Source organism: Cebus imitator, unplaced genomic scaffold, assembly GCF_001604975.1.
Source record: "Cebus imitator isolate Cc_AM_T3 unplaced genomic scaffold, Cebus_imitator-1.0 Scaffold548, whole genome shotgun sequence".
In the NCBI taxonomy this organism is placed as follows: Eukaryota; Metazoa; Chordata; class Mammalia; order Primates; family Cebidae; genus Cebus; species Cebus imitator.
The window spans coordinates 738178-761076 of record NW_016107863.1 but is presented as its reverse complement, the minus strand read 5'-3'; the positions used below and the strand labels follow the sequence as shown (position 1 = coordinate 761076).

The 22899-nt window shown below is 42.3% G+C and overlaps 1 protein-coding gene across 9 annotated transcripts in view; it reads left to right on the top strand.

The window, feature by feature from the left end:
* HECW1 (HECT, C2 and WW domain containing E3 ubiquitin protein ligase 1) overlaps window positions 1-18447 on the top strand; it is a 453917-nt gene extending 435470 nt beyond the window's left edge. For 8 of the 9 annotated variants that reach the window (XM_017515378.2, XM_017515385.2, XM_017515381.2 and 5 more), the window contains 4 exons: window positions 5987-6133; window positions 7739-7853; window positions 9667-9865; window positions 16942-18025. In XM_017515378.2, coding sequence (XP_017370867.1) covers window positions 5987-6133; window positions 7739-7853; window positions 9667-9865; window positions 16942-17053 — 573 coding nt within the window. In that variant the 3' untranslated portion in view covers window positions 17054-18025. Of the gene's footprint in view, window positions 1-5986; window positions 6134-7738; window positions 7854-9666; window positions 9866-16941 lie in introns of all 9 variants that reach the window. The other variant, XM_017515382.2, reaches the window with a different exon arrangement.
* Window positions 18448-22899: the final 4452 nt, after the last annotated feature.

Sequence of the window (22899 nt, the reverse complement as noted above, 5' to 3'; positions counted from 1 at the left end):
AAAGGAAAGGAAAAAGGAAAGGAAAAAGGAAAGGAAAAAGGAAAGGAAAAAGGAAAGGAAAAAGGAAAGGAAAAAGGAAAGGAAAAAGGAAAGGAAAGGAAAGGGGAAAAAAAAGGAAAAAAAAGGAAAAAGGAAAAAGGAAAAAGGAAAAAGGAAAAAAAAGGAAAAAAAAGGAAAAAGGAAAGGAAAGGAAAGAAAGAAGGAAGGAAGGAAGGAAGGAAAAAGGGAAAGGAGAAAGAATGAGAGAGAGAGAGAAAGAGGGAAAGGAGAAAGAAAGAAAAAAAAAGAAAGGAAGAAAGAATTTTTATTTTTAATCTTGCACTAAAGAATGCTGATACAGAGGCTGGACACGATGGCTCATGCCTGTAATCCCAGCACTTTAGGAGGCTTAGGCAAGTGGATCATGAGTTCAGGAGTTTGAGACCAGCCTATCCCAGATGGTGAAACTTCATCTCTACTAAAAATACAAAAATTAGCCAGTTGCAGTTGTGGGCACCTGTTATCCCAGATACTCAGCAGGCTGAGGCAGGAGAATCACTTGAACTGAGGAGGCAGAAGTTGCAGTGAGCCAAGATCATGCCACTGCACTCTAGCCTGGGCGACAGAGCAAAACTCTGTCTCAAAAAATAAAAAAAAGAATGCTGATACAGATATGGTACAAACTCTTAGAGTCATAAAAGTCATCTGATATAGTCAAATATTATTTTTAAATTTCTACATAGCAAACTATACTATAAACAAACTGAAAGTGACATGACATTTAACACGTAACATAAAGACTATTTCTTTCAATATCAGAAGAGATCCCGCAGATCAATATGAAATGATCAGTCAACAAGCTGATAGAAAATTCACAAAGAATACAGTTAGCTCCCAGAAAGGGAAAGACGAGGAGATAATCTCATTCACAATTTTAAAAAATAAATTAAAGCTATAGTGAGATACCATTTTCCCTTATTAGAATGTCAAGAATCAGAAAATTTAGCAGTATTTTGGAATGGTGTAGAGAAACAGACCCTCCTATCCATTGTAGGTGGAAGTTTGATTCACTCTCTGTGAAAGGCACCTTGGTGATATTGGTCCATATTTTAAATCACGTGCCTTTGACTCAGCACGCGTGTCTAGGAGTTTGTCCTACTGATACATTAACACCTAATTAAAATTACTAATATATTAGGATCTTCATCACAGCCTTGTTGATAGTTGCAAAACATCTGTGACAGTCTGGAGTAGTGAAATCATGTGTGGTTATTAAAAAGCATGAGGACACCCCAGCCCCTCAATTCCCATATAATCATAAGCAATAAACAGGGTACACTAACAGCAATAAAGAAAAACACAGGTCTAAATTGGCATGAAAAATTTCTAAGATATATTTTTAAGAGAAAAAAAGGTAGTGAAGAACGGTGTGTAAAACACACTACTGTTTACAGGAAAAAAAAAAGAATTTATATTGGTCAGACACAGTGGTTCAAGCCTGTAATTCCAGCACTTTGGGAGGCAGAGCTGGGAGGATCGCTTGAGGCCAGGAGTTGGAGACCAGCCTGGGCAGCATAGCAAGACCCCATCTCTAAAATTTTTTTAAATAATATATATACATTACCCAGCATATGCATAAAATCTCCCTGGAAGGGAAGTAGAGATGACTGTCTCCAGAAAGGGAGAATGCACGGCTGGGAGATTCGGTGGGAGAAAAACTTACTTTTTATTTTATGGCCTTCTACACCATTTGAATGTTATTCCATGGTCATATACTATCTATTCAAGAAAATGAAGTCAACTACAAATAACTGAATGCATAAAATTAGAGGAAAAAAATTAAGGTTGAATATACAAAAGAACAATCCTCTAGTGTAAAGTGTAGGAACTGAACAACTTAGAAAAAAGCTTAAATGTTCCCAGTGATAAAAATAAGGATGTGTTGTAGATCTTGAATAATGTACAGCTGACCCTTCAAAATGCAAGGGTTAAGGTGCTGACTGCTGCGCAGTTGAAAATTCATGCATAACTTTTGATTCTCCAAAAACTTAACTACGAGTAGCCTACTGCTGACTAGAAGTCTTATTAATAACAAAAATGATCAATTAACAAATATTTTGTAGGTTATAGGTATTATAAACTGTATTCTTACAATAAGGAAAGCTAGAGAAAAGAGAACGTTATGCACAAAATTTGGACATAGTTTTCTCCAGCAGAAATTTATTGTTTGGGGCTTGATGACTTTCATGGCTTTTTGTATAACGATGATGGCATCTTCAGTGGCATAACTTTTCTAAGATTTTACAGTGTTCTCTCTATTGAAGTCATCCTTTCCATAGAGTACCATGTGTAATCAGCCTTAAAGGTCCTATGACTCCCGATCTAAAGGCTGAATTAGAGACGTTTTAGGGGCCAAGTAAACCACTTTGATTCCTCGGTGTTGAACTCAGGGGGTTCTGGGTGGCCAAGGGCCTTGTCCAATATCAAAAAAAAAAAAACTTGAAAGGGCAGTCCCTTACTGACAAGGTGCTTCCTAACGTCAGGAACAAAGCACTGATGGAACCAATCCAGAGAAGAGGTTCTCATTATCCAGGCCTTCTTGTTGGTGGCTGGTATTTTCTTTTCTCTTCAAGGTTCAGGGGTTAAAGCTTTAATGGATAAGGGCAATCCTAATCATAAACCCAAATGTGTTGGCACAAAACAGTAGAGTTAGCCTGTCACTTCCTGCCTTAAATCCTGGTGCTCACTTCTCTTCCTTACTGATAAAGGACCTCTGTGGTGCTTTTTTAATCCAGAACAGGACACTTTCATCTGCATTAAAAACCTGTACAGGGAGACATCCTTTCTCCTCAGTGATTTTCTTAACAGCGTCTAGGAACTCATTTGGTGCCTCTTGGTCAGCACAAGTTGCTTCTCTTGTTATTGTGATATTTTTCAGCCAAATCTGTTTCTAAAATTATCAAACCATCCTTTGCTGGCTTTAAATTTTCCAACTTTAGATCCTTCATCTTCCTTTTGCTTTAAGTTACCATTATAATGACTTTGCTTTTTCTAGAATCATATTAGAGTCTATAGGTATGCCATTGTTCTAGCAATCCTGCACTCACATAAAAGCTATGTTTTCAATATGAGATAAAAAGATATTTCACAAAAAGTCCAGCTTTTCACACCTGCTGGCATAGCTGCAGTGATGGCTTCATGAATTTCCTTTTCTTTTTTTACAACAGTCCCTATGCTGGATTCATTTATTTTGAAAAAGTAGATTACCACATCTGCAGACCTCAACCTATGGTTCCTATCAAGCAATTCAGTTTTCCCTTGTAATATCATGACTTTTCTCTGCTTCCTGCGAGCATTTCCAGCATCAATAGTGGCCCTTTGTGTGAGTCCCATGATATTATTCAAAGTTTATGGTATTGCACTTAAACACGGTGGAAAATAAGCAGTAAACAAGAGAGAGCACTTTTTACTGTGACACACAATTTACTGGAGAGAGGCTGTTCATCAGCAACACTTGAGCTCATTGCAATAGCAACAGGAGGTGGCTGCAAAATTATTACAATAATACAGTATTACTACAGTTAATTTTATGCAGTTATGATTTAATACTGCATTTTTATGTTTGTTTGCATTTCTCTCTACTGCAGATGGCACCATGTACAGTTTCTAAGTATTTGTGTGTGTCAGTTTTCATAAATTTTAACTTTTTAATAATAGATTTGTATCTATTTTATGTTAGTAAATGATAAAATAGACTAATATCTACATATATTTTATGGAATCATGACATTCCTAACTTTTTCTTAATTTTAAAAAATATTTCTAGGTATGCAGGTCATCTGTGAGTTTTTTCAAATTGTTGCAAATCTCAAAAAAAATTTCCAATATGTTTATTGAAAAAAATCCACATACAAGTGGACTCATGCAGTTCAAACCCATGTTGCTCAAGGGTCACCTGTATATCTGTTTAAAGTTTATCCTATTTCTCTTCAAAAGGAGGGCACCAAGAACAATGAGTGGTTTTGGATGATTGACTTGCAGGCCTTCTTTTGTCAAGTTGTTAGATGGTGGAGAGCAGAGAGAGGCAGGTGAAAGACACCATAGGTTTTTGGTTTAGATTCAGCTACTAGTAAGTAAAGATGCCAAAAATGACCCTGTTGAAATTAATAGAAGCTTTTTTTTTTTTATCTCACATAAAAGTCCTGTTTAGGCTGCTGTGGTGGTCCACACCTGTAATCCTAGCACTTTGGGAGGCCAAGGCAGGTGGTTCGCTTGAGGCCAGGTGTTTGAGACCAGCCTGGCCAGCATGGCAAAACCCTGTCTCTACTAAAAATACAAAAATTAATCAGGTGTGTGGCATGTACCTGTAGTCCCAGTTATTTGGGAGGCTGATGTGGGAGAATTGCTTGAGGCTGGGAGGGAGAGGTTGCAGTGAGCTGAGATTGCACCACTGCACTCCAGCCGGTGTGTCAGAGAGAGACCCTGTCTCAAAACAAAAACAACAAAAACAAAAACAAATAAGCTCTATTTGATAGAGTCCTCAGGGATCACGCTCCTTCCAGGTCTCCCCACTGCTATCTCTAGGAGAGGCCCCCTGCACTCTTAGCCCAGATGAGTACAGCATCCCAACCATCATAACTATGTTCAAAGCAGCAGGACAAAGGAACACACAGCCCGTCCCTTCAAGAAGGCCTCCTGACAGTGCCATACAGCACTTTTGCTTACATCCCATTGGACAGAATTTAGTTACATGCCACACCTAGCTGTGAGGGAGGTTGAAAAATAAAGTGTTTAACTAGGCAGCTAAAAATCAGACATTCCAAAGAATATGGGTGCTTGGTGATAACAAGTCTTGTATCGTTAGCCAGTATTTTGTAATTTGCACTGGTCACCTTAGTGATAGAAGAAAAAGTAACCGTCAGACTACTTATGCACTGTTTTGTTTAGGTACTGTGTCCACAAGTGCCAAACACATATGTATTTTTTTCTTTAAACCAGTAACTAAGTCCAGTGATGCCTCATTTGTCTTGCAGCATTGAGCATTGCAGTGAACCCTTAAGTGAATTCAACATGACTGAAAATTATCCCTTTCATACACTAACATATTTTGATTTTTTAAGAAATGTCTAGTGTGTTATCTACCTTCTCGCCTGTTAAAAGATGGATCATAGCCTTCCCCGATGACTCAAGCATGTCCTAAGAAACATGCATCATCACACAAGTGGCAGCGCCGTTTACTGTGTGCCTACATGCTTCTGCCTCCCTTCCCAGCGTCAGGCTGCTGTGGCTGTGTAATATTATGTCCCACTCTCCGCCAGAAGACCACTGCCTTCTGGTCAGCTGTGGAAATGGAAACTGATGGCTGTTAAGAATTTGCTATAATTGAGATTTGGGGGGCATCAACTATGTGATTGTAGTGTTGACACATTCAGCTTCAATATTTGGGACAACCGAGGACATTTTCCTTTTATTTCCATTATGCCTCTTGAGTGTAGGAAACTTGTTTTCTCTAAAACAAAAACTATAGCCCTTGGAGGTGCCTAACAATCTGCTTAGAGGCCAGGTGCAATGGCTCATGCCTGTAATCCCAACACTCTGGAGTTGGGAGGATCACTTGAGGCCAGGAGTTGAAGACTAGCCTGGGCAACATACACCACATTCTACAAAAAAAAAATTAAAAAAAGAAGAAAGAAAAAAAAATTTACTAGGCTGAGTGGCACTCATCTGTGGTCCCAGCTACCCAGGAGGCTGAGGGAGGAGGATCACTTGCCCCCAGGAATTCAGGGCTGCAGTGAGCTATGATAGCACCACGGCGCTCCAATCTGCTTAGAACAGTCAGACCCTTTTCAGTGACCTTTAGCAAGGAAAAAAGACTTCGGGGATAATAATGCTGAATAACGCCCTATGGAAGACTTTTTTGCATATAGTCATCCCCCTAAAATCAGTGTGCATCCCGGAGAGATAAGCTGAACTGACAAGCATCGCAATCCTTCTGTTTTCCTACAAGGTCACGGAAAGGGAGTTGAAGTCTGGAGGAGCCAACACACAGGTGACAGAGAAGAACAAGAAGGAATACATCGAGCGCATGGTGAAGTGGCGGGTGGAGCGCGGTGTGGTGCAGCAGACCGAGGCACTGGTGCGCGGCTTCTACGAGGTGAGGCCCGGTGGCCTGGGGAAGGCAAGCTGTGGCCAGGGCGCTGCGTCATGGGCCCTCACTCCTCCTGGCTCCCTGGGGGAGCAGCAGCTCGGGCGATGAGAACAGAGAGGAAGAACCAAGCTAGGCAGTGGGCCCCTCACTAGGGAGCACTGAGGACCTCCTTAGGGTGGATGGCTGAGGGGTCAGAGTTCTCTGGGAAACTCAACTCTTATGAGTGAAAAATGCTTTCAGGCAACTGGTATGTGACCCTGATGTGCTAGACATGAAAACATCTAGCATCTCGTGTCACGATCTGTGCGGGTGGCGTTTCCTTTTGTTCAACAAAACAAAAATACTGTAAGTGAAATGAAGGCATTGGGACATATTGTCCACTGGTGCTAGATTTTAATTTTGTTATAGCATCATGTTGTGCCACATACTCTATGCTGAGTGGTAAATGAAGAAGACAGGGAGGGTCGCTAGACATCTTATATCATCCTTGAAGTTCCCCAGTTTAAAAACCAGAGGATGTAAACATTTTCTCAGGTCTTGGATCATGGAAGGCTCTCCTTCCCTGCCAGAATGTGGACAAGTGCACTGGCCATGATCTTGTCCTCTGCTGGTTTGATTGAAGGAGGTACCATCACAGGAGCTCAGTTGTACCTGGTACATTTGGCACAAGATGCAAAGCCAGAATGCAGATCCCCAACAGAACACGTCTTCCCAGATCCCTAAGGAGGGAGGAAGGAAGTTAGAGAAGAAGGGAAGGAAAAGACAGATTTTCACCCAGCTAGCTCTTAATCTTAGGGTCATGATTTGAGAAGGGGTGGAAAATACAGCCATTTTAATACAAATGCTCAATTTAGGATACAAGTCATAATTCCATGTGAAGGATTACATTTTAAGTGAATTGGTAATACTAACAACTATTAAGTCCTTCGGAGTGATGTGGACTTTTTGCTTTTAAAATGCAATGTTATTTGAAAACTTCAATGTGACTTCAAAAAGTCGAGTCAGATTTGTTTACAAAATCATTCTGAGAGGAAGCATTAGGGGTGGAGCATGGGATTCTCTTTTCTGTTCCCCACTCATGAAGGCTTGTGTTCTAAAATGTTTAAGTCAATGATCATCATTTGAGCTGCTATAACAAAATACTATGGTATGGCTGGCTTACAGCAACAGACATTTATTTCTCACAGTTTTGGAGGCTGGGAAGTCCAAGATCAAGACACCAGCAGATTTGGTGTCTGGCAAGGGGCCACCTTCTGGTTCATAGATGGTACCTTCTTCCTATGTCCTCGTGTGATGGAAAGGACAAGAGGTCTCTCTTGGGACTCTTTAATAAAAGCATGAAGCCCTCATAATCTAATCATCCCCCGAAGGCCCCACCTCCTAATACAATGGCCTCAGGGATGAAGATTTCAACATATGAATTTGGGGAAGGAAAGGGATATATAAACATTCAGATCATAGCAATCATTTTCGAGTTAAAAATGATTGCAAACTGAAAAAAAGTATTGCCAGTGATGGTCAGTTTCCCAGTTTAACTCACAAAAATATGATCATGAATATAGCCTTTCTGTGTGTTTGGACCTGGATGCTGAAGCCTAACCTGCATTTCAGGTTGTAGACTCAAGGCTGGTGTCCGTGTTTGATGCCAGGGAGCTGGAGCTGGTGATTGCTGGCACCGCAGAAATTGACCTGAATGACTGGCGGAATAACACAGAGTACCGGGGAGGTGAGTGGGTAGGAGCTGTGATGATGTGATGATCGCAAACAGAACTCAGCACTTTCCAAACGATTGACTTGTTGAGGTGAAATTGACGTAACATAAAGTGACTAAAGCTAACAAGTCAGTGGCGTTTAGTACAGTCACAGTGTTGTGCAACCATTGCCTCTAGCTACTTCCAGAATATTTTCCATGCCCCAAAAGGAAACCTTGTACCCATCAAGCAGTTGCTCTCACTCCCTCGCCCCTTTCCCCCAATCCCTGGCAACCGTCAATCTGCCTTCTGTTTCAATGGATTTGCGTATTCTGGATATGTCATAGAAATGGAATCATACAAAATGTGGTCTTTGTGTCTGGCTTCTTTAACTTAGCCTACTGTTTTGAGGTCCAACCATGTTGTATGTAGCATGTTTCAGTATTTTATTCCTTTTTATGGCTGAATAACATTCCATTGCATGTATATATAATTCATCGCTTTTTGAAGACTACAAAAAGCTTGGCCGTACTTTAGTACAAAGCAGGAGCTTGTACATGCCCTTCTCTAAATCCCAACCTGAACTTTCATCCCTGCAAAGCTTCTGGTATAAACCCTTAGGCCCTTTTGGTATAGTATGAAAACCGCTGTCTGCCTGGCTGGGCATGGTGGCTCATGCTTGTAATCCCAGCACTTTGGAAGGCCGAGGCAGGCAGATTGCTTGAACTCACGAGTTCGAGACCAGCCTGGTGAAACCCTTTCCTCTAAAAAAAAATACAAAAATTAGCCAGGCCTGATGGCACATGTCTGTAGTCCCAGCTACTCAGGAGGCTGACATGAGAGGATCCCTTGAACCCAGGAGGCAGAGGTTGCAGTGAGCCGAGATCACACCACTGCACTCCAGCCTGGCCGACAGAGCAAGATTCTGTCTCAAAAAAAAAATCTCTGCTTGGCTGTTAAGGCTCCATAACACCCCCAGAAATATTTATTCCTTCCTGCCTTCGCTAGAAACCCCCCTACCCTAGTGGCTTACTGTTGCCTGCATATTTCCTCCTCAATCTTGTTATCCTTTATTTTTCCTGCCAGGAATGTCCTCCTTCTTCCCTCCACTTGCACAAACCCTTCTCACGCTGCATGTAGCTTCATTTTCTTTCTGAAGCTTTTCTTGCTTCTGCCTTGGCACACATAGATTTCTTCCCTCTCTGAAGGTCTCTTGCATTTGCAGTCAGTGGCAAATCATTTAATTGATTCGTCCAAGCATGGTCTCCCCAGCTTACTATGAGAGGGACCCAGTACTTAGTCCATGGGCCCAGCATGTCTCCACGTAGGGCTGGCCTGAGAGCAGCTGCCCAGGGGGAGAGCCTGGGATCTCCTGTTCACCAAACTGGCTGTTCACCTTCAGCCTAGACTTGTAAGTCCTAGACTCTTCCCTGGTATGTGGTGGCCAAGAGCTAAGACAGCAGAACAAAGGAAACGTGATGCAATATTGTATTCATAGGGTCTTTGGTCTCTACCAGGCCCTTCTACTCCTTATCTATACCTACGTGAGGCAGGGACATTTCAAGTGGAGTCCCAGTTGTTTAAATAGAAAGCCGACATCTCTAGGAATGTCCCACAGAACATAAAGTCCTTTTATAAAATGACTATTTTCTAAATCTGTTCTTGTTTTAAAACTTGACCTCGTTACACGAATTATTTTAGACCGCTTTAAAGGCAATTATGAGATAAATCAGATCAAAAGCAGCAGTTCTGTTCCTATCATACCTGATGTGTGTTTGATCTCTCTCCCCCTCACCCGTTCCTCCTTTCTCTGCATCCTCTCTTCCTCCCTCCCTTCGTTTCGGGCAGGTTACCACGATGGGCATCTTGTGATCCGCTGGTTCTGGGCCGCGGTGGAGCGCTTCAATAATGAGCAGAGGCTGAGACTACTGCAGTTTGTCACGGGAACATCCAGCGTGCCCTACGAAGGCTTCGCAGCCCTCCGGGGGAGCAATGGGCTTCGGCGCTTCTGCATAGAGAAATGGGGGAAAATTACCTCTCTCCCCAGGTACAGAGCTCCTGCCAGCCTTCGGGGAAACCTGCTGAAGAGGGCAAAGTATACTTTGCTATTTGATTTCGAGTGACCATCCTTTGGGATGGAATTCTTTCCTATCACCCAGAGTATTGTCATTGGAGTTCTTAGGGAAAGGTGAAGGTGAGGTGGCTCTGAGACTTGGATTGAAACTATATTATTCTTAGGGAGGTTTTGATGACTGATGGTATTTGAGCTGTAGTATCTTGGTCTGTGTGTCAGTCATGGGATGTTCTCATAGCCCAACTTAATTTATAGGTGAATGTCTAACACAGGAGAGGGCAGAGGCAAGGACATTAATATAAAGATGCTGGAACCTGGAAGTAACCCCTTGAGCATCATATCTGTATTTGTAACAGCGTTATCACTTGATACTTCATAGGATCATTATATATTCATGATGTGTCGGATTTTTCCTACCAAGTTTTAAAACGTGGGGATGAGACCACATGTAACTCTAGGTCTCTATGGTGACTTCTATTTAAAAAGCACATTTATTGTGGGATAAATGTCGAAAAGGAGACGCTGGGGCTCCAGGCAGTTTTACAGAAGAAATTCCCTGTGCTGTGAGTTTTAATCCCAGCACCTCCTGAGTCCTTTGTATGCACTTTGGGTAGTGCATTCCTGATCAGGAAGCACTGAAGAGACAGTTGTGCATAGGTGCTATGGTAAGAAACGCTGCTGCAACAGACAGAAGAAAGAAAAGATTGACCTCTATTATCTTTTGGTAATAGGATCCATTCTAATTATAAAGAAGCTTTGCATTTAATTCAGCTCTGTTTCTACATGGCCACCCAAATACCTCTGCTAAATCCTTATTGCAGAAGGATTTACTGGACTGTAGCTTTCACCTAGCTTTTCCGGATTTTCCCCGAGGACAATTCACCTGGTGTTGATAAACATTCATGGGCATGCCCAGCTGGTTAACCACAGCTGAACACCCTGGCATAGGCTTTAGCCCTGACTTCACCCACTCAGTTCAGCAGACCCTCAGCTCCAAGGGTCTTTCTTATTTGCATGGCTCTCCCAGTAGCTAAACATAGTCAAGTCTGTCAAGAAAAGAAGACTAAAAAGGCAGAATTTCCATTTGTTAAGTTGAATGATAGATTTCAAGAATATAGTTATTTGGAAACATCTTGCTTTTATTTTAGAGAAATGCAGCTTGAGTTCTGACTAATGATAGCCTACCCCTGCAGCATGCGGCTTGGGGAGGGGCTGAGCTACAAGAACACACCTGCCCGTGGGAGCCTGCAATCTAGGGAGAACACAGCCCGATAGTAACTAATTACAGCACAAGGTAGAATCAGAGGAGCACAGCGGGTAAGAGCCCCGTGCTGTGACGGTGTGAAACAGAGACTCCCAATCAAGTTGCCCAGAGAAGATGCCACAAAGAAACTGGCAATTTAGGGGAGCATCGAGAGACGAGGAATAGGGAGAAGGGGCCTTCCAGGCTGAAGCAACAGCATGAGCAAGGGCTGGGAGCAGGAAATGGCAGCACGTGTTCCAGAAGGTGCAGCCGGTCAGTGCGGAGGATAAGATACCCCGAGAAACATCACAGGGGATGCCGTTGAGAAAGCGTTTGGTGAGCCACAAACAAAAGACCCTGCTGGCTGGGCACAGTGGCTCATGTCTGTAATCCTAGCACTGTGGGAGGCTAAGGTAGGCGGATCACTTGAGCTCAGGAGTTCAAGACCAACCTGGGCAATGTGACGAGACCTCATCTCTACAAAAAAATTAAAAAATTAGCCAGGTATGGTAGCATGCACCTTAGTCCCAGCTACTTGGGAGGCTGAGGCAGGAGGATGACTTGAGCCCAGGAGGCTGAGGCTGCAGTGAGCTGTGATTGCACCACCGCACTCCACCCTGGGCAAGAGAGTGAGAGCCTGTCTCAAATTAAAAGGAAAAAAGAAAAGAAAAAAAAAGAAACAAAGAAGAAAGAAAAGATTGTGCTGAGGAGTCTCTATTCTTTAGGAAATGAGAGTCATTGCTTCTGTCATCTGGGATCACAGATTGAACATAATTTCTGTGTTTGCTTTGGAAGCTTTGAAATATACATTAATATTTTTAACCCACATAGCTTCTAAGCCAGACATTGGACTTATGAACAGGTCCTTCATATCTGGACCAAGGCACCCCTAAGAGCGCTGCTGTACCATAAGCCCCAGAGATGGTTTCTTGGGGAAACAGGGATCTCTTCTTGGGACAAGAGAACCCCAAAAAGCAAATGCCTGTAAGAGGACACTGAAAATAATGCCGTAAATAGTGACCCCTGTCCAGTTTCCTTTGGATGATGTCTGAAGATCCAAGAACCTTAAAAAAAATGTCATCTGAGTATGGATAGAAGGAAAAAACCTCTGACTTCCAGAAACTGTCGTTCAGGAAGTCCTGGCTCGACCGTGGCAGGTGGCAGGAAGCCCTGAGCAGGCAAGAAGCAAAGCAGACCCAAGGTGGCATGGGCTTCCCAGATACTGTGAATCACAGTGCTCCTGGCCAGCACCCTGGGAGAGGTGGCCCACAGCTCTTTCTTCAGGTCTGCCTTCTGCAGAAAGGAAAGGCAACTGGCTTCCCAGATAAGAGCGCCAGACACCGCCACGGCAAAACCCAGTCATAGCCTAGTCTGCATAGAACCGTTCTATCAATGCAGATCCCTGCCTGCTAAAAGATGTGTGAGGGCCAGGAGAAAGGACTTTGAGGGTAGGGGTTTCCAGGATATAATTTCATAATGCCTGTGAGGAAACTTCGTATAACACTGTAGCTAAAGTAACTGAGAGGCGGGACTGTCACTGGAGTTGAGGTCAAGGAACTGGGGGCTGGCGTGTTCAACCTGTTGGCCATGTGGACTTGGTTGCCACACAGTCTGGTAGCAGGACTTGAAATGGAAAGGAAGACTTAAGCAAAGTGCCAGAGTATCAATAATTGTAATAAGCTAGAAGCTCGAAGTGTCAGAAGAAACCAAAGGTCTACCTAGATCACTGATTTTCACACTTCTTAAACCATAGCCCACAAAAAGAAATGCCTTTTGTATCACAACTCAGGACATGCACATGTACTCATTTGCACATATGTGTGTATATCTGAAACACAAGTTCCTCAAAATAGCACTTTACCCTTATTATCTGCAATAAAATCTATTTTCTGCTCTATCCTATTTCATTAAAATGAAATGCCAGCCAAAGCCTATGGTTTTAAAAAATAAGTTATCTAAATGGCATGAGATTCAAAGGAATGGAAACTGATCAAAGATTGCAAAGTCATGACGTGGAATTGACAGCGGGGAGCATGAAGAATGTCCATCCTTGCACAGCATGTGGGGCAATGAGCAGTTTCTACCCATGAGGACTGGAGAGGGGACACTGGGACCCAGAGGCAGCATCTGCAAAGAGCTTAAGGAGGTGGCAAAGTTTCTTTACTTTGAACAAGAGCTCAAAGGAGAACAGAGGAAAGGCTTGGAAGGAAAGAGAAGCACAGAAGCTGGGTCAGAGTCAAAATAGCACTGGGCAGTGTGGAGACGGAATAAAGAAGCGGAGAGAATCTTGGATTCACATTTGGGGCAGGGACCAGGGATATCAAAGCTCTGAGTCATCAGCAATTAACTGGCCTAAAAGTTGCAAATTAAATTCTAATATGAACATGTTTTACTGCAGACGTAAACTGACCCCAAGCCAGTGGTGAAATTGGAGGCCCGGTCAAGTTAGTAGCTGGCTTACTCTGTAGCAGTGGTTCTCAAGGTGGGGCTGGGCAAGGCAACTTTGCCTCTCTTCCCCAACAAGAGGTAGTTGGCATTTCCTGGAGAATTTTTGGTTGAGGGGAAGGGGTGCTACTGGTACCTGTTGAGTAGAAGCCAAGGATGCTGCTAAACACCTTACAATGCACAAAACAGCTCCCACAACAAAGAGTTATCAAGTTCAAAAAGTGAACAGTGCCAAGGAGAAATGCTTCTCTGTAGTACCTAAGGCCAGAAGAGGACCTGCAAAGGAGGCCGGAGGGCGCCATCAGGGAGCTCAGCAGAGAAAATGGAAGCCATTGAGAAACCAAAGAGAAGCCAAGGGAGGGAGATGTTCCAGAGGAAGAGCTGTCAAATGCTTTTAAAGAGCTGGAGCAAGTGGGAGGAGAGTATGGGCTTCTGGATTTAGGGATCAAGAGGTTATTGACAAACTTGAAAAAGACAAGATTTAGCGGGGAGGAGAGCAAGGCCTATCTGAAGAGAACAAGGCTGTAGTTAGGCAGAGGAAGAAGACTGGCATGAAGGGAAGACACAACTTACCTAACCGGCTGAACAACTGGCAGCAAAGAGTAGTGACTGCTGCCTCTTTTGTGTGTTTCTAGCCAACCTTAAAGTGGTCCCTAGTAGAGAGGAGCAAGACTTTCTTTGGCTCTGTATTTGTTAACATTCCAATCTGTAACTTGGAAAAACAGGGGAGACAGGGAGATCAACTGTGTAGATGACACAGTTAGAAGGATAAACAATACAGGGATTGGCACAACCCAATCCAAAATTATCTCAAAATGCTGGAACTCTAGCTTGACACCAATGGCGTGGAATTCGACCCAGCTGAAAGACCCGTACAGATCTCCAAAATATCCATCGCACCAAGTGTGAGAAGAAAATGAGTCACCTGCCAGTAGGTCACGTGCAAAACCCCAGAGGCTTCAGTTGCCACAAGTATGACATGGTTCCCCAAATCATTATCACAATTATGGTTGCATTATCCAGAGAATCTTATGTTTAAATGATGATTCACAGGTTACAAAACGCATTTACGTGTGTTCTAGCATTGATCCTCCCCGTAACCTTCCAAAGTGCACGCAGCATGTATTATTATCCCCACTTTACAAGTGAGAAAACCGAGGCTTGGGAAGATTAATTGACTTTCCCAGGGTCATGAAGCTGGTAAGTGGCTAGACTGGGGTCAGTATAGAGGTCTTCCAGGCCCTGGTTTCTTGCTATCCACTGCCCCACACCGCTGGGCAGTGCTTGGTTTGGTGCACGGGGAATGAGGTAAGCAGGCACTTGGTGCTGTCAGAACCACACCTGGAGGGTGGTGAGCTCTTAGCAATGCTGAGTTGTATCATAATTTGATTGTGTTCATTCATTCTAGATGACAGACTAAGGGAGTTCACCAAGGCTCTAAATAAATGCAATAAAAGCAACTAGTAAGGAAACCATGGGTGTTCAGACTAGGTGCTATTCACCAATGCTTTCTGTTTACTCCCAGAAATGATCTTTTACAGAATTAGTTTGGTTCCAGCTAACTTGTAAAGATGATATTTTTCCCTGTAATATCTCCTCTCATGAGTGCCAGTTAAAATGACCAGAGGAAGAAAACTACCAAGATGATGCCTGCTCCTATCTCGCCCCTGGCTAATTCAGCTAGTTTCAAAAGCACGCTTGGGACGTTTCTGCCCCACTTCGCCTGTTTAGCCATTGCCCAATGTATGTTCTAGTTTTGACACAATCTTTTTAACCTAGATAGCAATCACTGTAATCATCCTACTCAATTTCCTGACTTCCCTTTCACTCACATATTTATAGCTAGGTAAAATATTTCAATTATTTTCTTTTAAAGTGAACGTAGGCCTGTTTAATCTTTATTTGTATGTTTCTTCCCAGTTATGTCTTTAAGGCCTAAGACCAGACACTCTACTGTCCTGTGCCTGCCTTTGGAGCTTGAGTGGGAAAGGGGACAGGGAGGAGGGAGGTAGGGGTTAGGAATAGTTCCATAGTTCCAAGGACTGCCAGGAGGAAGAATGGGTGCTGGACAGACGAAAACACCAGCATCCTCCTTAGATTCTCGCTAGGCAGGAAACCCCACCTTCCCTCTTTCCTCTTCCCACCCTCCTCATCCCCAAAATAATCTCCTCCCATAACCTGAGTGCTGCATCAGCCTGGCTGTGATCTGATACTCTGATTTATATACTTTAAAACAAAGGTGTAAATAATACACAAGTCCCCTAGGGATCTTGTAATGAAAAGAAGAGTTTAATATCCCAAATAAAACTCTAATGAAGAGAGTTTAGTTTTGTTTGTTTCTTTGTATGTTTGTTTTGTGATTTGATTTGATTTGGTTTGGTTTGATTTTAGAGTGCCCTTTTCTGTGCTGGTTGGTGTCTCAAATCACCATTTCAACACACCACTCTTAGGGAGGAAAAGGCAGGAAACGAACTTTCACCTGCACCCATCCACCTTTCTCCCTACTATGTATGGTACAGGACTTGGCATCAGCCAAAGATTCTGTAAAAACAAAGAACTTCTGGCAGGGAACAGCCAGTCAGGCGATTCAAGGCTCCACAGCAGAGAATCTATGCATGTCGCGCTTCTTGTACCCACTGCTGGAGACCCGCAGGAGTCTTCCAGGTCCAGGTGTTAGCCACCGGTGAGGAAGGCATTCCTTGTCCAAGGCAGACACTGGCAATGCAGGAGGAAGCACATGAAGCAAAGCAGAACCCTGGGCGCCAGGATACTCCAGGCATCCAGGAGGACTGGCTCACAGGGGCAGCTTCTCTTGGAAATGCAGCACTTTGGCTTTAGGTTCCGTGGGTTCTGCTGGGGTAGGGAAGTCAGACTTGTCTCCAGAGCACACTTGACTTGAATGGAGAACTGCATCTCAGAATTCCAGGCCATCTCAGTTTCCTCTAGATGCATGTGGTTCACAGAGGCTCAGAAATCATAGCTGGACAAGAAGACTTAGGAATATAGTCCTTCAATACTAATTATATTTCTGCCTCCTTCATTGACCACATCAGAGTTTATAACTCAATTGCATTCAGGCTGATACCATAGAGTTTATAATCCATTTGCTAGTGTCATTCTAGTGTAGTATGGTTTGCTTACAAATGCAAACAACCCATTTCTAGTTAATCCATTCCTTCCACCGGTCTATTCATTCCAGAGGAATATGGCTCTTAGTTTGCAGTGTTTTATGGTGGTCCTAAATCATGGTCCTGCTCACTTTTGATTCTCTTTTGAATCACAACTTCAGACTAAGTCACAGATCCAGAACCAGTTGTATCATTGAAACAAACACTCTCACCGATCTCTTCTCCCCATTCAGGGCACACACATGCTTCAACCGACTGGATCTTCCACCGTATCCCTCGTACTCCATGTTGTATGAAAAGCTGTTAACAGCAGTAGAGGAAACCAGCACCTTTGGACTTGAGTGAGGACATGGAACCTCGCCTGACATTTTCCTGGCCAGTGACATCACCCTTCCTGGGATGATCCCCTTTTCCCTTTCCCTTAATCAACTCTCCTTTGATTTTGGTATTCCATGATTTTTATTTTCAAACCAAATCAGGATTGACAAAAGCTGTGCATGAAGAACTGCCTTCTTCTAAGATCTAACCTTCAGGCTTCTCTCCTCTGTTTTCAATGAACTGCTAGCCTGTATGCAATATTAAAAAACAGCTGTCTCAAGGTCTGTGTATATCTCCACATACCTCCATTACTAACAATGAAATATGAATGCAAGTTAAGCTACACTTGACCAAATGGTAATAAATGTTTACTTCCATTTCTATCATTTAAGGGAAAATTTGAGCATTCAGCACTCCAGGCTTTTATATGCCCATGTCTTCTGAGCAGAGCCACCATTTTTTATAATTTCTAACAACCAACTCCAGAACCAGGAGCTGATCAACTCTTTGTTTTCCTCACTCTCTACTTTTCCTTGTGCATAATATCCATCCAAAGGACAACAGTGGCAAAGCTGAAATTTTTGTACATTCAACTCATGATTCACATGTGGCATCAGACCCATCAGCCAGACCTAGCCCAGACATACGGTACAAATATGACACTTCTAACGATTAACAACAGCAAGAGAACACCTGCTGCTGATGTGATGCAGTGCGTCCCAAAGGTTGTGGGGATTGTGGGCTCAACTCCAGAGAAGTTTAGGAGGGGGAGCGCCCCTAGTGAATACACCACAAGAAGCACAGCCGTGTGCACCTGTCCAAGAAAGAAACCTTCTTGATTGATGTAGCATGAAGGATGAGGCTTCAACCACCATTGTCTTGTGTAGAATGTGGCAGTAGAAGGGGAAGAAGGACATATTCCCTTGGTTTCAATCCCTGAATTCTGTACTGTTCTGTTTTGTTTAGTCTAGCCACAGTGCTTCACAAAGGAAAAAAAAATGTGTAGATGATACCATGACTTTTGTTAAAGCCATGACTTTTGTTTGCTTGGCAGACAAACCCTTTTTTTTTTAACTTTGATATTGGTTTTTTTTTTTTCCTTTTCCTTTCTTAATCATGGCGTTCAAGTCCTTTACATTCGATTGTCCATCGGGACCACACTAGGAAGCTGCAGAGAGTGATGGTGCTTGTTAGGGATCAAGGGCAACATAGTACTTTTCCCTCACCCATAGCAATCCTCCTGGGGCAGAAACAGAACACCCCAAAGGCACATCGATTTGTATCAAAATCAATATCCAGTTTCTTTTAACATTCAGTGAAAACATAACTCAGAAAACTTCCTGTTGTCGGAAAAACAGTTGCAGGTTCCAGAGACAGCCTAACCTCTCAATTACATTTGAAATAAACCCAACCGTAATGGTCATTTGCTATTTTTCTAACGTTGTTATCCAAGTTGTCTGAAATATGTCATAAATGGAAGTGTTTTTCTTCACTGGGAAAAAGAAGCACTCAAGAGACCCCACTATTTAAATGTCCCATTATTGTTTTCCATATTAAAACGGGGAGAAATGTAAGACTAAGTTAATTTCATATGAAGCCATGCCTGGTGGCTCATTATACCAGTTTGTGTCTGGACAGTGTGTTATTTGTGTTTCTACACTCTAAAGCATTCTGGCTGGGTGCAGTGGCTCATGCCTGTAATCCCAGCACTTTGGGAGGCCAAGATGGGGAGATCACTTGAGGTCAGGAGTTCGAGACCAACATGGCCAACATAGTGAAACCCCATGACCAACATGGCCAGCATGGTGAACCCCATCTCTACTAAAAATACAAAAATTAGCTGGGTGTGGTGGCACCCACCTGTAATCCCAGCTACTTGGGAGGCTGAGGCAGGAGAATCACTTGAACCCCGGAGGCAAAGGTTACAGTGAGCCAAGATTGTGCCACTGCACTCCAGCCTGAGTGGGACTCCATCTCAAAACAAAAATAAAATTTTTAGTAGGAATTATCTACAATACCCAGCACCGCTTGCAGCTATGTGTCCATGGTCAATCAAGGAGTATACATGATAGAAATTTAGCCTTTTATTGTCTAAAAAGAATATTTACTGAGACGGGATAGAATGTGTAAGTTATATAGAATTTGAGGGATATGTAAAATTCAGTACACATTTCAGCATCTGAAAAATAATGGATTCCAATGGAGCTATTATTTATGAAATCAGAACATGAGGACTATGCAAATCATTGAACCATATCCTTATTCTAACTCTTGCCACAGCATCTCTAATATAGGGGCATCTTTTATCTTTGGAACTTCGTGTTATACATATGTAAATACTCATTACTTCAAACATTCAACTCTCTTTCTAGTACTTACATTATTTGTCAGGCCTTGGAAAGGGAGAAAGCTGTTTACTAGATGGATCAGCTCCTGGAGAGCTTTACAATTTATATAAATAATTAATTAATCTATTAATTAGATTAATTACTATCTATCCTACCCATATACAAAAGGAATGCAGTATCTCAGAAATTATATATAGATAGGTAATGTTGACATACATGATTTTTCAACTAACTTTTCCTGATCCACCAGCACTACTGATGTCATAGCTGTAGATCTATCTCATAAAGCATAACAGGAACAATATTTCACAAAAGTACAAAATTTCATAAAGAAATGCTGACGTCACATCACCTGAAAGAAGATGAAACTTGCTTCACAGGGCTTCAATATTTTATTGCAACCTTGCATAGAATCCTTAAGGAAGAAAAACAAAGAGAAGAGGAACACAGAAGCTATGGAAAGATCATGTTTACCTTATTTATAAGGCTGATTTTTATATATAATTTTTCATTTGATATGTACATTAAATGAAATAGCTGTGGAACTAAATTTCACTTAGGTGGAGGTGTAAAACACCCTAAGTTATATAGTTTGGCGAAAAGACAGATCTGTTTGTTACCACCTGTAACTTTTTTTTAAGCATGAGTTTTCTCCATGGAGGCAAACTGCAAAATCAATCGCTTATAAATTTATAAGCCACGATCTCCCTAAAACAAGATCTTTTAGACTCGGTTTTACTAAGAGGGCAATGCCTTTAATCAGGGGACAAACAAGAACAATAAATAAGAGAATATTTATGTTACAACTTTGAAAAATGCTTTTAAAATGCTATAAAGTGTTCTGATAATAATTTCATGGATATCAAAAATGTTCTATAGTGTAAAGATGATAATCCTAAAGATAGAAATTGACTCTACGGGGACAGAAGTATTCTGAATCTACTAAACTCTTTGTAATTTCCTATGTACATAAATTAGTGGGGGTTGTGAAGATGCCGAGAGAGTGGTGAAAAAATTAAGAAAAAGAGACATATGATTTGGGGGAGCAGGCTTGAAACATGCAAGATCTAAATTTTCCTTTCATACGTGACCATATGTCCTTTAACAGTAAGCATATTTGTGTGGCAAGCCAATGGCTGAGTTTTCCAGGATAGTTTTAATATTACATCCATCGAATTGTCAGTCCATGTGTCAAACCATGTGTCCAAAATTTGGGTTCAGAAATTTCTCAATTGCCACAATTATTTTCCCAGTCAAGATGAAACACTTTCAAATGAAAGTAGTTAGAACTTTACATAACAAATGTGGTGCTTTATTATTATTATTATTACGTACTTCAGTGTTCATTATTAAAACTAGTGCAATACTCTATCATAAAAACCTGGGATGGATGTTCCAGCCATCATAAGGTCCAAAAGAGAAAGTGTTATTTTCCTGTTAGTGACATGTAGTCTCTTTGTTCTAGTAGAAAAGAAGGTGCCTAGAGGTAGTATATAGAGTAAATATTGTTCCTTTAGCCTACTTCCTGCAGCTTCCAATTTATCTAAGGAAATGTCTATAACAATTTTGTTCAAAAGTCTGTTCTAGTCCATAGCAGGAGAAGTCCACGTTATTGGGCTGATTTTGCTTACATCAACAAGAGAAATGTCACGTGACACTCAGGCCGCGCTTTCTCTTCCGTCACACCATCTTCAAGGAATGTCAATAAACTCACTTTGGTATGGCATTGTGTATGCTCCTTATTGCAAACGGAAGTCTAGGACAACACATAACAATTTGTATCCTGCCTTATGCTCTCGCTGGATGTAAGCAATAAAACAACACAGAAGGCTACCAGCTGCTATGATTTTTTTTTAAAGTCCCAAGGAAAAAAAAAAGTTATCAAAAAAAGCATAGTATGTGCTCACAAATCCATGAATAAAGAGGAGAGCTTTTGTAACAAGTTCCTTGCGTATGCCTGTAAGAAGCCTGTACAAACTACACAGGTTTCAGTTTTGTAGTGCCCTTTATGTAAACCAGTGGGGCACTGGCTTATATGAATTCCTAGCTATGGAGATGCTTCTATGAAAGCTTCAGGCTGCAGCCTAACACCCGGTATCACCTCAGGACAAAGGTTCCCACTAGGCAAACATGTTGTGTCCTATGACTCGTATCACAAACTCCCAAGATGGAAACAGCATGATCTCCTTCCAGACCTCTAAAAGACAAACCATGTGGCTCTTACTGGGTGGTTGGAAGCTGATTTATTCTTTAAAGAGAAAATATTCTATTGTTAGAAAAAAGTGTGTGGAGGACTGGGAGAAGGAAAAACCTGAGGGACTGGTTTGGAGACAGAAAGGCATCTTAATACTGCATTTTTCCACATGTGCTGGGCTGACTTCAGATTCATTCTAACTGAAAATCGCTTTTCTTCTAAGGCATGAAGAGAAAATCTGGACTAGATCATCATTTATAGTGAGGTGTAGATTATAGTATTCTGCTTTAATCTTACCATTATTCTGAAATCGAGCTTGGACTTCAGGTCCCCTGATTTCTGTGACCATATTTTTCCAATTCATGTGCTGACAACGCATTAATTATACACTGTAAGGGGAAAAGTGACACACACAGCTTGCACTCCAGACATGGTTTAGATGTGTTTATAGAGGAGGCTGTCTAACAGAATAAGTGAAGGAAGTTATGGAAGATCAGACTAACCTTTATCAGTGCTGTAGGAATTACATATCACATTTATGGCTGGGAATAGACTTAGATACTTTTGTCCAGCTGGTTTACCTTGGAGATCTGAGACCAGAAGAGTTGATGTCAAGGCCACTGAGTTTTATCTGGAAGGCAAATGGCCTGTCACAAAATATCCTGTGGGGTCCTGGGCTCCTGGACCTGGCATAACCATTCAAAAATGTGCCAGGAGCATGAGGTATGCAGAAGAGATGGAAGCTGAAAGAGTACACCTGGATGCCAGGAATCCAAGTCAGCATGCAGTCCCCAAAGAAGGAGGTGGGCTGCTGGTTCCCATGGACCCTCTGCACGAGTTTGCTAGGGCTGCCAGAACAAAGAACCGCAAGTTGGGTGGCTTAAACAAGGCTAGCAGTTTGAGATCAAGGTGTTGGGGGCTGGTTCCTTCTGAGGGCTGTGAGAAAGCATCTGTTCCACCCTGCTCTCCAAGTTTGCAGTGGTTTGCTGGCAGTATTTGGCACTCCTTGGCTTGAAGATCTCTGCCTTCAGCTGGGTGCAGAGGCTCACGCCTGTACTCCCAGCACTTTGGGAGGCTGAGGCAATCAGATCAGAAGGTCAGGAGTTCAAGACCAGCCTGGCCAACATGGAGAAACTCCGTCTCTACTAAAAATACAAAATTAGCCAGGTGTGGTGGTGCATGCCTGTAATCTCAGCTACGTGGGAGGCTGAGGCAGGAGAATCACTTGAATCCAGGAGGCAGAGTTTGCCGTGAGCCAAGATTGTGCCATTGCACTCCAGCCTGGGCAATAAGAGTGAAACTCCGTCTCAAAAAAAAAACAAAAAAAAACA